The 14,251-nt window shown below is 40.4% G+C and overlaps 1 protein-coding gene across 1 annotated transcript; it reads right to left on the bottom strand.

The window, feature by feature from the left end:
- Nucleotides 1-393: 393 nt before the first annotated feature.
- LOC106930727 (transcriptional repressor scratch 1-like) lies at nt 394-12,003 on the bottom strand. Its single transcript, XM_015008464.2, has 2 exons — nt 9,827-12,003; nt 394-2,671 (listed from the first exon to the last, which is right to left on the bottom strand). Exons 1-2 carry the CDS (start codon nt 9,939-9,941, stop codon nt 1,944-1,946), a joined length of 843 nt encoding a protein of 280 aa, XP_014863950.1. The 5' UTR covers nt 9,942-12,003; the 3' UTR covers nt 394-1,943.
- Nucleotides 12,004-14,251: the final 2,248 nt, after the last annotated feature.

The following is a 14,251-nucleotide window of genomic DNA, read 5'->3' as shown; positions in this document are numbered from 1 at the left end:
TACAGCTAATGAAAACCCAAAATTGTTATTTCCAGAAAATGTTAATGTTACTATTGCATAGCAACAATAAAAAATAGTATTTGGATACAGAAATATTGTGCTGTGGCCTACAGAGTGATGGGAGTGACTGCCTACAGAAACAGGAGAGTGAAATATCTCGATACAAAAGCTGTACTCGTAGTTCACACTCTGCGAAACTCTCTGACACTCATGAAGGGAATTTGTGTAACAATACTTTAAAAGTTATATATCACCCTGTTGCTTGGGCTTTACTTTTCTACCACACTTTTTCCTTCCACTTAACATCCCATCACCATGCCTGGATTAAGCACTTTGTGAACAGCATACTTTTTAAGCAATGACCTTCAATCACTTAAACTTTTTCCGGACAATGTCAAGACTGTCTGCTTTCAGTCAGCAGTCTTATCTGTGTAGGTTTCCGAGAAACAATACTTTGACTTTTCATGAGCTCGGCACATTAACAGAAATGGATGCTTGAAGCACATCACCCAGTGTGTAGCGAATCCCTATCATATACAAGTTTCCCTTTCTGAATCAAATTACTGAAATAAACGTACTTTTCCATGATATCCAGCTTTTCGGAATGCACCTGTCCATCCGTTGACTGGATGATGCAGAAAGTTGCCAGGTATGTAACAACCGCACAGCAGTTATCCTGCAATAGGCCCCACACCCAGCAGACAGCTGATCCCAGCCTCTCAAAGCCTAAATCCTACATTAGTTCTACTCACTAAGAGGCAGGCAGTGCATAACAAGAAAGGAAAAACGGGAGTTTTCTTTTCGTCACTCTAACACTACATTGGCATGATCCCTGATGTCTGCAATGTTAGTATTTTTCAGTTTATGACTATAGGTGAAGTAAAACATACCTGATTCTTCAAACTGCTATACAGTAGTAGGTAATACTTCATAACTTCATCATAAAATTCCATGCATTAGGTGATTATTGCTTTTACGAGTCCTATGGAGGCTCCAAGAGAAAAAATATTGCCCTCGGGTTCTATCTATAGGAATTTTGGCAAAAATTCATAAGCTTTTTTTTTTTATGTGGTTGGCATAGGTTTCGTTATTTTTCTTTTTTTTGTTTTTGCATGCAGTAATGTTAATAAAAAAAAAAGAAGGTAAACAATATAATAGAAAAAAATCGTATGCAAAAAAAGTGACATATGCTTTGGCCTGTAGTGGTAAAAAGACATATCCAGAACTTAAAGTGCAAATAAACAGCATCTGTTGTCGTCAAATCAAGTAGAAATATACAACACATAATAAAAAGAAACATTGCTAAAATAAATAAATAAATAAATAAATAAATAAATAGTTGTTTTTTTTTACCTCAAAGGTGGAGAGATTATGGTCACTTGGTGCAGCAGAGCATTATTAATATTATTCTCATTATTATTAATATTCTTATTAGTACTATTCCCCCAAAAAGCAGAATCAGAATGAAAAAAACAACAACAAAAAAACACTTTCACTGCATTTCAGTGCATGGAGAAAACTAGTAGCTATATGTTTGCTATTGTCATTATTCTCATCATTATCATCATCAATGTTCCAAAATATATGTAGTCATATTATATCTAGATGCCAGGAGGAAGCTGCGGTAATATCAGTGTCTCTGCCCTAAACAGACAGAGAAAAAGGAGGTGACGTGATTTCAAGGAAGTGCATGCGTCGATCAGTTAAATCCTTAAGTGGGAAAATCTCAAGGAGAAAAATTGTGCTATCTTCATCGTATTCGTCATTGTGGACAGGCTCCAAGGGAGAGGAGGGGGGGACGGGAGTGGGCAGGTAAGGGAGGTAGAAGGAGGGAAAGCAAGGTCGCATTCTGACCAAAAATATACCGTCTGCAGTTTAGTCTTTAAGGATAATGGTAATTTGTGTCTGCGGTTTTGTCCCTCATTTGATCTCTTTGTAGGTTGTCATGCGTCTAATGGGCCGAGAGGGGAGAAGGGGCCTTTGAAGCAGGCAGATTCGTAGTGCTTGTTCAGATAGCTCTTGAGCGCGAAGGTCTTGTTGCAGCGTTTGCATTTGAAGTGCTTGAAGGCCGAATGCGTCTGCATGTGGGCGCGCAGGTTCGAGCGGTCCGCGAAGGCCTTCCCGCAGTGGGCGCACCCGAACGGTTTCTCACCGGTGTGGGAGCGCATGTGGCCCTGCAGGAGCCACGGCCGGCTGAACGCCTTCCCGCACACGTCGCACTTGTGCTTGAGGTCATGAGTGAGCAGGTGCATTGCCATGGCGGGCATGGACACGTACACCTTCCCGCAGGTGGGGCACTTCTTTGCCAGCTTGCTGTCAAGTGAGCGGTGCGTCTGTTTGTGCCGGCTCAGGTTGGAAGACGTGGCGTAGGTCTTGCCACACTCGTTGCAGGTGTGCCTCTGGACGCTCCTGGGGCTGCCGAGGGCTTTCCTTCTTGAACGGCCGTCGGTGATGAAGAAGGCGTCGACTGTGTATCCCTCGCTCACCGCGGCGTCGCCGTTGATGTAGCCGTCTGTGATTTCCGAGCCCGGACTGTCCGGAGACTCCGAGTCGGGGGCACCGTAGTCGCTGTGGATACCGTCATAGAGGGGGTCAGGAGAGGGCACCTTGATCCCGCCATCGCTCTCACCATCATACACGACAGGACTGATGTAGTCACTGATGTAGGCCGCTAAGGTGGGAACAAGAAAATAGTGTCACACCAAAGTAGGAGTCACAGTTAGGAATGATGCACATTAATGTTACTGTCCCTGAAGAACTTTGATATGTTTGTCAGACACTAAAGAAAACACATCTACGCTGTTTTGCTAAGCTATTTATGTCCCTTGAACATTCACGCAGTCCCATTACAACTTCAGACTTCAGTGCATTGTCTTAGGGCTGTTCCCACAGAATAGCAGCTGTGAGACGGACAGAAAGGATCCCTGGTCTTTAAAGGTTTTCACAAAAACAACTCTGAAAACTGTAGCATGAGTATTCTGTCCAAGTCAATAATATCTGGAAGCATTTTTTCTGCATCTCTAGCTAATCTTTTGGGTCATCTCTCCAACAGCTTTGCAGATATATAGACTAAAATAGTTTGCAAAATAACTCAAACTCAGTCAGAATGGATGTAGACCGTCTGTGAACAGAATATACCGAACATGTCAATCTAAACGTTTACATTGTAACTCTGGCTGAATGTTTTGTGCTATTGCTTTCCTGTAAGGTGAACCTTCACCCTAATCTCAAGCCTCAAGCAGACCGATAGCTTTTCTTCCAGTATTTCCCTCGATTTAGTTCCATCCGTCTCCCATTTGACTCCAACTAGCTTTCCTGATGTTTCTGGAGAAAAGCATCCCCACAGTATGATACTGCCATCACAGTTTTCGTAAAGCCACAAACCATTAAATTCAACCGAAAAACATTAAAATATGAAAAAGCAGCAGGATAAAATGTGAACAAGTCCAAGGTGTTTGAATTTTCTTTCATGGCACTACATAACACGGCTGCCTGTTGAGGACAGAGAGGCACACTGACAAAATCCTCGGCAAACTCCCAGAGAACAGCAATTTAGATGATACAAATAATACCAATTTATTACTGCACGTATGGCTCCTCTGGGACAAAGTGGCGACTATCAGTGATTAAAACCATTAAAGTCCTAAAGACAGTGAGTGATGAAAACCTGAAGTTTCTTAAGCATATATGTTTTGACGTTCACAAATGACACAAAATTCATAAAAAACTAATCAAAGACGAATTTGTTGAGGCACCAGATTTTTTTATTTAAACTAATAATTATGTAGTCTCGGCTGAAACAGTAATTGAAACATACAGTAGGCCTCCACTGTTGATTTACAAACCCAAGGTGATTAACCATTGTTATTTCAGAAAATCAAATATTCCTTCCTGTCATTACATGTGGCAGTAAAGCAGCAAGCACTTCATCATGCTCAAACCACGAGCAATCAGACACTCAATAAAAAGCTTAGAACGTTAAAGATTATCTAAAAATATAGGGCAGAAGAAACAAACTAGCCTATTTTTAATGGCTATAAGATTTACTTAAGCATTGAAAAAGGCAATAAAAAGTATTCAAGATTCAAGACTGTGGTAGTAGATGGATGATTATAATTGCAGAGTTACAAATATTAACATAATACAGTGTTTAAAAGCATCAGGTGTGACAGCATGCCTGCACCGACAGCTGCAGTCCTTCTGTATCTGTGCTGTAATAATGCCGCAGCAACTGTATCCAAGTTCTGCATAAGTGGTAAAGTGTGAAATCAACGTACAATCAGTGAAACAGCAGTAATTTCAGCGTGTGTCAAACATCTGTTTAAAAATAAATATATATATATATATATATTTGAATTTCCTTTTCATGAGTCGGAGCATCTGTCTCTCCTCGCTGTACACCTGTGACCAGGAGAGGCTGCTTGAAAGGAACCGCAGTGTGAGTCCTGAACTAATTTAGCAATACATCTCCCTTTGGCCCTCAAGAGCTGCAGTTAAAAACACTCTCCCTCTAAAAGATGAATGCACACAGGCTGACCCTGAACCTGAGGAAAAAGAAGCTGATTTAGCGTGTGAAAACAGGAATCAGCACCGCGGACTGATCCAGCGCGGGACCGGGTCGATGCTACAGTGACCACTGGCTCCCAGGCAGCGCAGCTTCGGTCAGTGCAGTGACCTGTTGGCTTTGTGCTTCTTTGACTTGACAGAAAAATTAAGAACTTTTTCTTAAAACTATTTTATTTTATTTTATTTTCCCCGAGAGTCAGAACTGGTTGTGTTCTGGTCTTACTGGAAGCAGTAGCAAAAATCACTTGTATTCACACAAAGCTGGTAAAACATACATAATTTCAATTATGTTTAATGACTACACTCTATATAGGTAACCTATAAGTTACCATATTAAGCTGCAGAAGTCTGAAATTTTTTTTGCCTTATCTTCATGAACTCAATAAATTGTAAATTACTTTAAAATTTTTATGCAATATATTCTGATCCACTATCTTTGAGCCTAGTTGTGTTGCTAGTTAATGCTGTTTTGTTTTGCTATACATTTTATTTCTAATTTTAATCTTTGCACATTCATCTGATCCTGGGTGTAGTTTCATAAAAAAAAAAACATTTTTATACAATATAAACTATGTGGAAGTTCTATACATTTCAGCTGATTTGACATCAAACCTCTGTAGCTTTGACAGAACAGGTGTCTCTGTTTATTAACTACACAGCTTATGTTGGCATGTATTCACATTCAGTTTTATTAAGGAGGAGTAGAAAAGAGATTGTTTAAATTTATACCACACTTTCTTTTGTAAAAAACAAAAACAAAAAAACAAAACCATGAATCATCCTTTTCAAATTATCCACTACTTTTTTTTATCTAACACATTCAATCCCATTAAAAGATATTACTGGTAAGGTGAGAGAATGTGTAAAACTTCTAGATGTGTGAATTTATTTTTAGACAGATTTAAGTTACACTAATATAAATCTACTCTCGCTACACATTTTCTTTAGTCGTTGGCAATTCCACATAAACAATATAACTCTCATCTAGATCCACTTTATGCTCTCATGATTGGGTCTGCTTCAGTGATGATCCAAACCTTCCCTTCAGGTTTCTCTAAACACCAATGTCCACAAACATCCAGCAAAACTGAACATTAGTTGTGATGTTGCCCATTGTTGAACTTCTGCCTCTTATGTGCCACACTTACTTAAAGTCGTTCCTTGAAATATCTAAACTAAGACAAATTCATAAAAACTCAATCAGTGCAGTCATAACTGGTCAATGTAATTGTATTTCTTATTCCTGTAATTATGTCTATTTATTTTGGTGATGGCACTCATCAATATGTAATGTTTGTTCAATTGTTGGTTTAGGTGTTCTGTAGGTTATGTGGTTGTAAAAACATGTTTCTTCAGTTTTTGTTTGAGTCTCAGAGAGGAGCAGGAATGGCAGACAGAAGCAACAAATCCCATGTGGCAAACATATCTGTTTGCATATAATAACAGCAGTTCGCAGTCCCATGAGAATACACAGTGACGACACTTACGCCGAGGCAGAACGCGGATGGGGTATAAATATAAATAATGAGTCTAAAAGGCGTCATGTTCAGACCGAAAGTTTTCCTAAAATGGCCCTCTGTAGTGGGGATGTTTGAAGAAGCTGCTTTGAGCTGCTAAAATCAGAGGTAAGAGACTGGAGACAAAAGGTGGCTGAGGCAGACTGCGTTACAGAAAGCGCTCTAGTGTCAAACCAGGCAGGTTGTTAGGTTTTCGACATTAAAAAGCCGTTTTTGCTTTAGAAGCACAGGATTGGTGGCATGGAGCATGCGCGTTGGCGTGCAGCAATCTGTCATTGATTCCCAGCTGGAAATAAAGCAGTTTATTCTGCGTCTCACACACACACTTAAGGTGTGAGGGTAGGTTTGCAGTTTTCATATAGTTCAAAATAATCAGCTTCGCTGACAGGATTGTAGCAAAGGCCAGATTTGTTAAGAAGCTGAAATGTGAAACGTTTACAACAAGATTCAATACATTTACTGCCAAATGTCTCATTTTGGTAAACAGCATTTCTGCTTTTTACCTCCAAAAGAGAGTTAGGACTTATCTGGGAAACAGGCTGTAAATGTCAAGTAAATGTTCCTGCTTCAGACATTCTTTGTAAAATTGTTAAATAAATGCTTTTCCCAGAATTGCATCTCCTTGGATGCAATATTTACATGGCTGCAAAAGACTAGGGAATTACACATAAATGGGAGAAAAAAAAATATCACAAAAGTAGGTCACACTTTTTAAAACCATTCAGTAAGCAGAGTGGTATTTAAAAATCTGCATTTTCTGACATTTATTTAATTTGTTATGCCTTAACTGGTTAAATAAAAAAAAGTTTATGTCAATTTTCCCTTTTAAAATGTTGTCCTTATGTGACAGTTTAATATTATGGCAGCTGTTGCAGGTAGAGAGTGAATCATCCAGAGCGAGAAAACCAGCGTGCAAAAAAAAAAAAAAGTGCCAACACTGCAAAAGTAGAGCAGTAACACCTGGTGCACGGAAACGTTGTAGAGCGTGTCAGAGGATCAGCCTCCGGTAAGGTCAGTTTAATATACAATCTTGTCTGATAACAGCAGTGGCTTGGAGAAGCTCGTTGCATTGCTAAACGTAAGCTACCAAATTCCTGGTTTAGCTGTTCATATTGCACCTGTTGTGTAGTGTATCAGTGTGTCTGAGGTGAGAATCAAACAGATTTAAACGTGAATAAAATGCCCTTTTTTTCTTTTTTTTTTTTTTTTTATCAGATCGTTTTCTGCAACCTCCAGGACACCAAAGAGGCGATTCTGACGCGTCTCCATCCGAGCATGTCTGAAAATGGTGCATTTTTGCTTTCACAGAAGCGGGAAAGTAAAAGCACGTCGGCTCTCTTTATCTTTTTTTTTTTTTTTGTCGTTACTTATTATTCTGCGTGGGAGCAAGAAGGTCCCAGCTGAGCATTAGGAAGGATCAGCGAAGCGTGCGAGAAACTCTTGATTGAGTTAATTTCACAAGTGACCTTTACGCAGACCAACTCCAAGAGGAGAACAAATATGCTACAGGATCAAATCCAGCAAAGAATGTTTTACATTTTGCAGGAAAAAAAACGCTACAATTGACGAGTTCTGCGTGTTTTTTGCTGTCCACCGCAGCATCTCCTCATCTGATCCCTCCCAGTCCTGTGGAGCTTAAATCTCTTACAGGCTGCTGTGTCATCTAACTTTGATATATTTTCAATAGCTGATTGAGGGAATGAGACATAAGTAAGTGTTAATGACCATGTGATAACTCTGTGCTGTCTGAAGTCGTTGCCTAATAATTGATTACAGGCTGTCCCACTACAACACCCACCTTATTGAAGGGTTTGAAACAGAACCAGACTGAAAGTGTGGCCAGCTATAAAAACATGACATGAAGATGATGATATTACAAAATGTCCCTCTAGATGAAATGAATGCAGTAAAAACCCATTACTCTGGCTACACACCCACCCACCACGCATAACATTATGACCACCGACAGGCAAGGAGAGACACATTGATAAAGTTCTCTATTAACGTAGCCGTTTGTAAAAAAAAAAAAAAACAACTGCATTTTGTTTACACTGAAACATTAAAAATGAAAATCCAGCTCTGGTGGGGATTTCCCTAAACAGATTACTAACTAATGGCCCAGTGGTGAAACTAAAGGGGGGTGTAATGGGCAATAGCCTCCCCTAAAATTTGCTTCCCCCAATCCAAATTATTGTTTAGTTCTATAGTTTTAGCCTTGGTGAGTTGCAGCATCTTCTTATTTACTGTATTCAGTCTTACGTTACACTTCTGGATCCCTCCTGGTATAACATCACTCATTCCCCGGCCTACCTATACATGACATCATAACACTTCTGCTTCCCCATCGCCACCCTCACACAGACTGACACCCTCATTCAAGACACCACACAAGAACGCCTGCGCACGCACACACACACACACACACACACACACACACACGCACACACACACCCACACACACACACACACACACAACAGATTTAACAATCTGCTGTTCCCATAATTAACTTTTCCGTTTATAGCCACTCAACCTGTCCATATTTGCCTTTGTTAATTTGTTTACAGCTGGTAAATTTCCATCTGATTCTCTGCCTGAGGTTTTTTTACACAAACAGCGCTGCTGTGCAGTTTGCTGAGGTGTTTGCTGATAGCTGCTCTGTGTGCCGTCAGCTACCCTCCCAGGGACAAATACAGTATTTAAAAGAAATGTTTTGGCTTTAGGTTTTGCTGTGCTGACTCCATACTCTGGATGGCCTTTCCCATTAGTCCATCCATGTAAAAACTTTGTGGAAGTGCCTCTTTTAGGGCGATGCAAACTGCACTTGTGCTCCTGTCACCAGGGGAGCCCGAGCTCCCAAGAGACACAAGAAGACATCCAGATTTGTCATGTTTTATGGTTGACTGCAATCAAGGATCGACCTGCCTGTAGAGGTTTCTCTGTGCTCTTATAGGATAGATTTGCACAGCCTTGCATCCCTTAAAATTGATCGCTCTGGTTGTTTTCTTTGTTATTACTTGACTATTATTTATACAGATTATCTCACTGAGATCCAAAATCCCATATACAAGCAACCTGTTTTAATAAAACAAACAAAACAAAACAAAAAATAAAAACACAGCAACAAAACAAGTACTTGTTAATAAAATTGACTCAAATAAGCTGATAAAAAATAAACGAGCTAAAAATAAGAACAAGTTTAATAAGAAAACCATCTTTTTTTTTTTTAAAGAAATTTGAATTGTCACAAAGTTATTTCCTCTGCCGTTAAAGTGTCTCGCAGAAGTTAGAGATCCTTCTTTAGGGGCTTAATAAAACCAGGCAGGAGTTTTTAAAGCTGCTGTAGTTTGAGCTGCTGAGAAACTTGATGCGGTTTGTTGTGCATGGCGCTGCATACCAGCCAGTTTTGCCCAAACTGGTTATAATATTATGCTTGTAGCTTAGATAAACTTTATATCTGACACAGTGTTGGTCTGTGCGTGAATTTTAGCTTCTTGTAACCCGCAGCTCTGGTAAAGATTTAAAACAATCACAGAAAGAAAAAAAAATAAAACCTTCAAGACCCAACAGGTAAATCTACCTCTTTGTCTCATGCATTATAGACCAGCCTTATTACAGAAACATAACCCCCTCCTCTCCTGACTGCATCCCTCTCCTCCTCTTCCTCCTCCTCCTCCTCCTCACTGGGATCGATCTGTATCCGAGACACCTGTAAGTCCCGCGCTGTGTAGGCAGCCTGACCTACCTTTGTCATGCAGCCGCAGGCTGAGGTCTGTCCTGTGCCGGTAGGCGTGTTCCAACTCCGCCCCGGTGGAGAAATCATCCAGTTTCACCTTTTTCACCAGGAAAGACCTTGGCATGATGGTGAGAGACACCGGCACGCACGCGAGCACGCACGCTCCCACAAACACAACGTACACGCGGACGCAGCGATACACACACGCGCGCACACTCTCGCGGATGTAAAGCCCCTCGCCGACGGCCTGGCCAGCGTGGCGATCCCGTCCGTCCGTCAACACGCCGAGCAGAGGGGCCGATTGTCTTCAGGTGGTGGCGGGAGCCGAGCTGCCGAATTATCCGGTCAAAAGAGTTATTGTTCTGCTTGAGTGTCCCTGCCTGGCCCGGTCCAGTCCTCTTGCAGGAATGGGAGGAAATGCAACTTCAGCACCGGACAGCTCCCACCGTAGGGGAGGAAGAGGAGGAGGAGAAGGAGAAGGAGGAGGAGGAGGAGGGGGTGCCTCGTGCTTTTTGCACTCGCGGACAAACGGAAGACTGAAGGCTCTCGAACAATAATAAAATAAAAATGAATATAAAAAGGCGATGGAAGACACCTCGCAAAGCCCGGGCCTCTTTAAAAAAAGAAATGGAGGAGGAAGAAGGGAAGGACGAGGGAGGGATGCGAAGAAAATCAGAGGTTTAAAAAATATGCAATAATAACTTAGAATGCTTTTATGTATATAAAAAAAAAGTCCCTTTTACGAAAAAAAAAGTCCTTTATATCCCTTTAAGTCAAAAAAAATTGTACAAAAAGGGACTCCGATGAATCAACAGATCCCCCTCTTTCTCTCTCTGGATCCCTCTCTCTTCACTCTCTTCCCCTCGCCTCTCTCTTTCTGCTGCTTCGAGCTGTTCCCGCGAGTGTGCCGTCTCGCGATCAGCTGTTGGCATTTATACGGAGAGAGGGAGAGAGAGAGAGGGATGGACGGATGGATAGACACAAGGGTGGAGAGAGTGCTTAATTTAATCCATCCCGCATCCCCTGGGAGCGGCGACTGGCCCGGATGATTTATTGAAGCTGTTATCACCCCCTCTTTTTCTTTCTCTGTCTTTCACTCTCCTTCGCTCTCCTTCTCTTCATTGTGTGTGTGTTTGCATGTGTGTGTGTGTGTGTGCGTGTGTGTGTCAGAGAGAGAGAGAGAGAGAGAGAGAGAGAGAGGCAAGACGCCATGTTTTGTGGAGATAAGAATGGAAATTATTTTTTTCAAGCATTCGTCGACTTGATTTAGCTATCTCAACGTGAAACATGCTTTTTAAAGATTGCTCCATTGTTCATAATTTTTTTGCGACTCATACTTCTTTTTTTTTACTGCTAAGCTTATTTCTAGTTATTTCTTTTCCTTTTTTTTCTGTGATGACAAGGATTTTAAAGGGGGATATTAACTGGCATGCTGAGAGCTTAGTAATTATCATTAATGTAGCCCTGAAGGCAAAAAGGGAGTAGACCAAATGGAGTGTTTTACAGTAGCCTAACCACCGGATTAATATGGAGGTAGGGTATATCAGCTCCAGGGTCACAATGGGTTCACTTGCAACTATTTCAGATTTTTATGTGGGGGAAAACAAATCCAATGTAATGTAAAACTGAATGAACTTTTTCAGAATTACTGTTCTCTTCAACTTTTCCAGAGTTCTCTGTTGAGACTGACGTGCTTTAAAATGGGAATAAAAATGTGATGCGTTTGTATTCGATTAGGCTTAATTTACAGCGTACACCCCTATGGATTAACTTTAATTTAAACAAAAAGAAAGTAAGAAAAGCATTGGACTAGTTTTGCTAAGTTACATGTATTTGATTGTCTTTCTTTACACACGAGGTTAAAGAGTTACCATCAAACATTATACTGCTATGAAATACTTTAATACTTGAATTTTACTCCTGCGTTAGATTTTTACAGTCATGCCATTTTACAAACACCTGTATTATATGAGTTGCTGCTGGAGAAACATTGATGGTGGTTTCTAATGAAGGGGATCTCTCTGGGTACTCCGACTTCCTCCCACAGTCCCAAAACATGAGTAAGAACTCAACTAAAACCTCTAAAAAGACAATGATGTAGATGGTCACCAGCCAGCTTTTGCATTAATCATTGAGAAGGTTAGAAGTTATTTTCAACATCTTAATTTATTATTAAAATGCTAAAAAAAAAAACAGAAAAAAATGTTTTTCAGAACAGATACTCCATTTGTTCTAGTATTTTTTTTTTTTACCTCTTTCATTTTAAATTGAAACTAAACTTCATTGAATGAAAGATAATTTTAAGTCTAAATCTTTATTATCAGAGCCAGAAAGTTTTATTTAAAGGCCACCAGAGCACTGGATGTCTAATTACCAAAATACACAAGGCGTAGTTTGATGCTCTGACATTGAATATCAGGTAGGGCATATCAGCTCCAGAGTCACATTGGGTTCACTTGCAGCTATTTCTGATAGTTGCAAGTTGCAAAACATATAAAGAATGTTTTCTGCAATTGTACAGAAAACATTCTTTATATGACCGATATGTCATATCATTGCAGATGTTGCCACCTAACAGACTGGAGCACTGCAACTCTGGAGTCTGCATGAAGCTTCCTAGAAGTGAGTTACACTACATAAGCATTTTTAGTGAATTGCTAAAAAAAAGTTCTCCCAAATAAGCATTTTATGGCAATTTGCTGAAATATTCCCTGAAGGTTTCCTCAGTCTTCTAGACCTCAGTTTATGTCAACAAATTCTTTAAACTAAGATAATGCGAACCAACTGCTTTTAAATGATATTTGCATTTCCCTCTTTGCTCCAAATTATTTACATCTCCAGACCAAAAGGGGAGCTTTCTTTCCTAAAGGAGCCCCTGCTGCTGCTGCTGCTTGCAGCGACAGGGTTTGAGTACTTGTGAAACTTTGAAATCTGCAGCATCTGTCCTTTCTGTGTGATGACTGTGTACAACGTCTAGCCTTAACAAGCTGACTGAGCTCTGTGAGCTACGCAAGCTATGTGCAAGCTCAAATCCCTTAGGCCGCTCAAATATTTGCACAACACCTCTTTCCTAATTCTTACTTCAAAGTTCTGGCAAACAGAAATTATTCAGTAATGGCTCATAAAACGTTAAACTGAAAAAAATAATAATCATACAACCTTTTGCATGAATGTGTTTTTAAATAATCACTGAAATCTGCCACAAACACATTCAAAGTTAATTGATAACTTGGCTTTTCACACACATTGATATTTCATATTGTGCTCATGTGCACAATATGTATGTACATTATTTTGTGCGTCATGAAATGTCAGGAAACTCTTGGAGCTTCATAGCAGTGCTACACCCTCTGCAATGACAACAATTAAGCATCTACTTGCAGTGCAAATAGAAACATATGTTGCTTGTAGGTTGTTTTACATGCGTCAGCCTCATCTGTCTCGGGGGAAACTTTTTTTGTTTGTTTCTAATCTGCCGCTTCAGCGTTGAAGTAAATAGCCATAATCTTTGCCAAGGCGGCAGACGGAGACGGACAGCAGAGATGTCACGTTAAAGAAGCAGAATGAAGATGATCTGCAGAGAGACGGAGGTGAGTTTATTTAGTCGGAAGGGAAGATGAGAAAGGTGATAATGATGGAGACGAGCTAGCCGAGGCACAACTTGAATGACGCAAATCTGATGCGTCAATATCTGGCAGCAGAGGATTTGTATGCAATGTTTTGTTGAAGTCAAGATGCTTCACTGTTCCACTTTCCATGTTTCTATAGATTACAGCCAACGTGACAGGTAGAATATGTGTTCAATGTTTTCCATGATACATCATGACTGGGAGAGATTTGCTTGCACGTGCGTGTGCGTGTGCGTGTGCGTGCGTGTGTGTGTGCGTGTCTGTGTCTGTTCCTACCCGTCCATCTGTTGTTCTTAATCAGGAGAAGAGCAGATGAGTCCCGTCACCTGGAGACTGGCTCAGGGAGGTCCAATTAAACACACAAACACGCACAACTGGCTCGACGCGCAACACACAAATGCCTTCACAGCCACTGCCAGTTGACTAAGATAACCCCCAACATTAACAACATATTTCATCATCATTACAGCCTGTGTGGATACACATTTACAGCCCAACAGGCATACACGTGGAGAGAAATCATATAGTCAGTAAAAATATGAGCATGCACAGACATCAGACACGTTTATGTATATTAAAGATTTGAAAGCAGTGGATGACAACCCGTAACATTCTTCTTTTTTTTTCACACATTTTATTTCACAAACCGTTCTGATTTTAAATATTGACTATATAAAACTTGACATTTGGCATTTTTGAAAATAATTTTCTACGTGTTGAAAATGAGAGCATGTCTCTGAGGGTTTCTGCATCAAATGGAGCATTTGAGTGCAATCTCCAAAGATAAAAGTAACAACGTTTTGCT

This window comes from Poecilia mexicana, unplaced genomic scaffold (genome assembly GCF_051168715.1).
Source record: "Poecilia mexicana isolate PSO_F unplaced genomic scaffold, ASM5116871v1 scaffold_16, whole genome shotgun sequence".
Taxonomy (NCBI): Eukaryota; Metazoa; Chordata; class Actinopteri; order Cyprinodontiformes; family Poeciliidae; genus Poecilia; species Poecilia mexicana.
Note: the sequence above shows the minus strand (reverse complement) of the source record. Positions and strands in the feature narration are given on the sequence as shown.